Here is a 705-nt window from a genome sequence, read left to right on the forward strand (position 1 = left end):
GCCCGGGTCTCCGCCGTGTGTCCCCCCAGGAGTGCCGGTGCCAGCCCTCTTCCCGCACCACGCTCCCGCCGAGCTGCCCGGGAAGCACTGCCGCCGCCGCAAAGCCCGCACCGTTTTCTCCGACTCGCAGCTCTCCGGCCTGGAGAAGAGGTTTGAGATCCAGCGCTACCTCTCCACGCCCGAGCGGGTGGAGCTGGCCACGGCCCTCAGCCTCTCCGAGACCCAGGTACCGGGGCGCCGGGACGGGCGGCACCGCGCCGAGGAGGGGTCTGGCACCCCTTCCCCCCGCCGGCAGCCCCCCCTTCCCTGTTTAATTTTTATTCCTTTGTTTTTTCTTCCTCTCCTTTCTTCTTTCCTTCCTTCTTTTCTTCCTTCTTTCCTTCCTTCTTTCCTTCTTTCCTTCCCACTTTCTTTCCTTCCTTCTTTCCTTCCTTCTTTCCTCCCTTCTTCCTTTCTTTCCTTCCCTCCTTCTTTCCTTCTTTCTTTCCTTTCCTTCCCTCCTTCTTTCCTCCCTTCTTTCCTCCCTCCCTTCCTCCCTTCTTTCCTCCCTCCTTTCCTTCTTTCCTCCTTCCCTTCCTCCTCCCCCTCTCCTCAGGTGAAAACCTGGTTCCAGAACCGGCGGATGAAGCACAAAAAGCAGCTGCGGAAAACCCAGGACGACCCCAAGCACCCGGGCGGCGAGGAGAGCCGGGAGCCGAGCTCCCC

At 60.6% G+C, this 705-nt stretch overlaps 1 protein-coding gene across 1 annotated transcript in view; it reads left to right on the forward strand.

Moving 5' to 3' along the window:
- Positions 1-705, forward strand: part of BSX (brain specific homeobox) — a 35,399-nt gene that overhangs the window by 26,594 nt on the left and 8,100 nt on the right. The window contains exons 2-3 of the mRNA XM_009636101.1: positions 30-226; positions 596-698. Of these exons, the coding sequence (XP_009634396.1) occupies positions 30-226; positions 596-698 (300 nt within the window). The remainder of the gene's footprint in view (positions 1-29; positions 227-595; positions 699-705) is intronic.

This window comes from Egretta garzetta, unplaced genomic scaffold (assembly GCF_000687185.1).
Source record: "Egretta garzetta isolate BGI_Z169 unplaced genomic scaffold, ASM68718v1 scaffold773, whole genome shotgun sequence".
NCBI classification, from domain to species: Eukaryota; Metazoa; Chordata; class Aves; order Pelecaniformes; family Ardeidae; genus Egretta; species Egretta garzetta.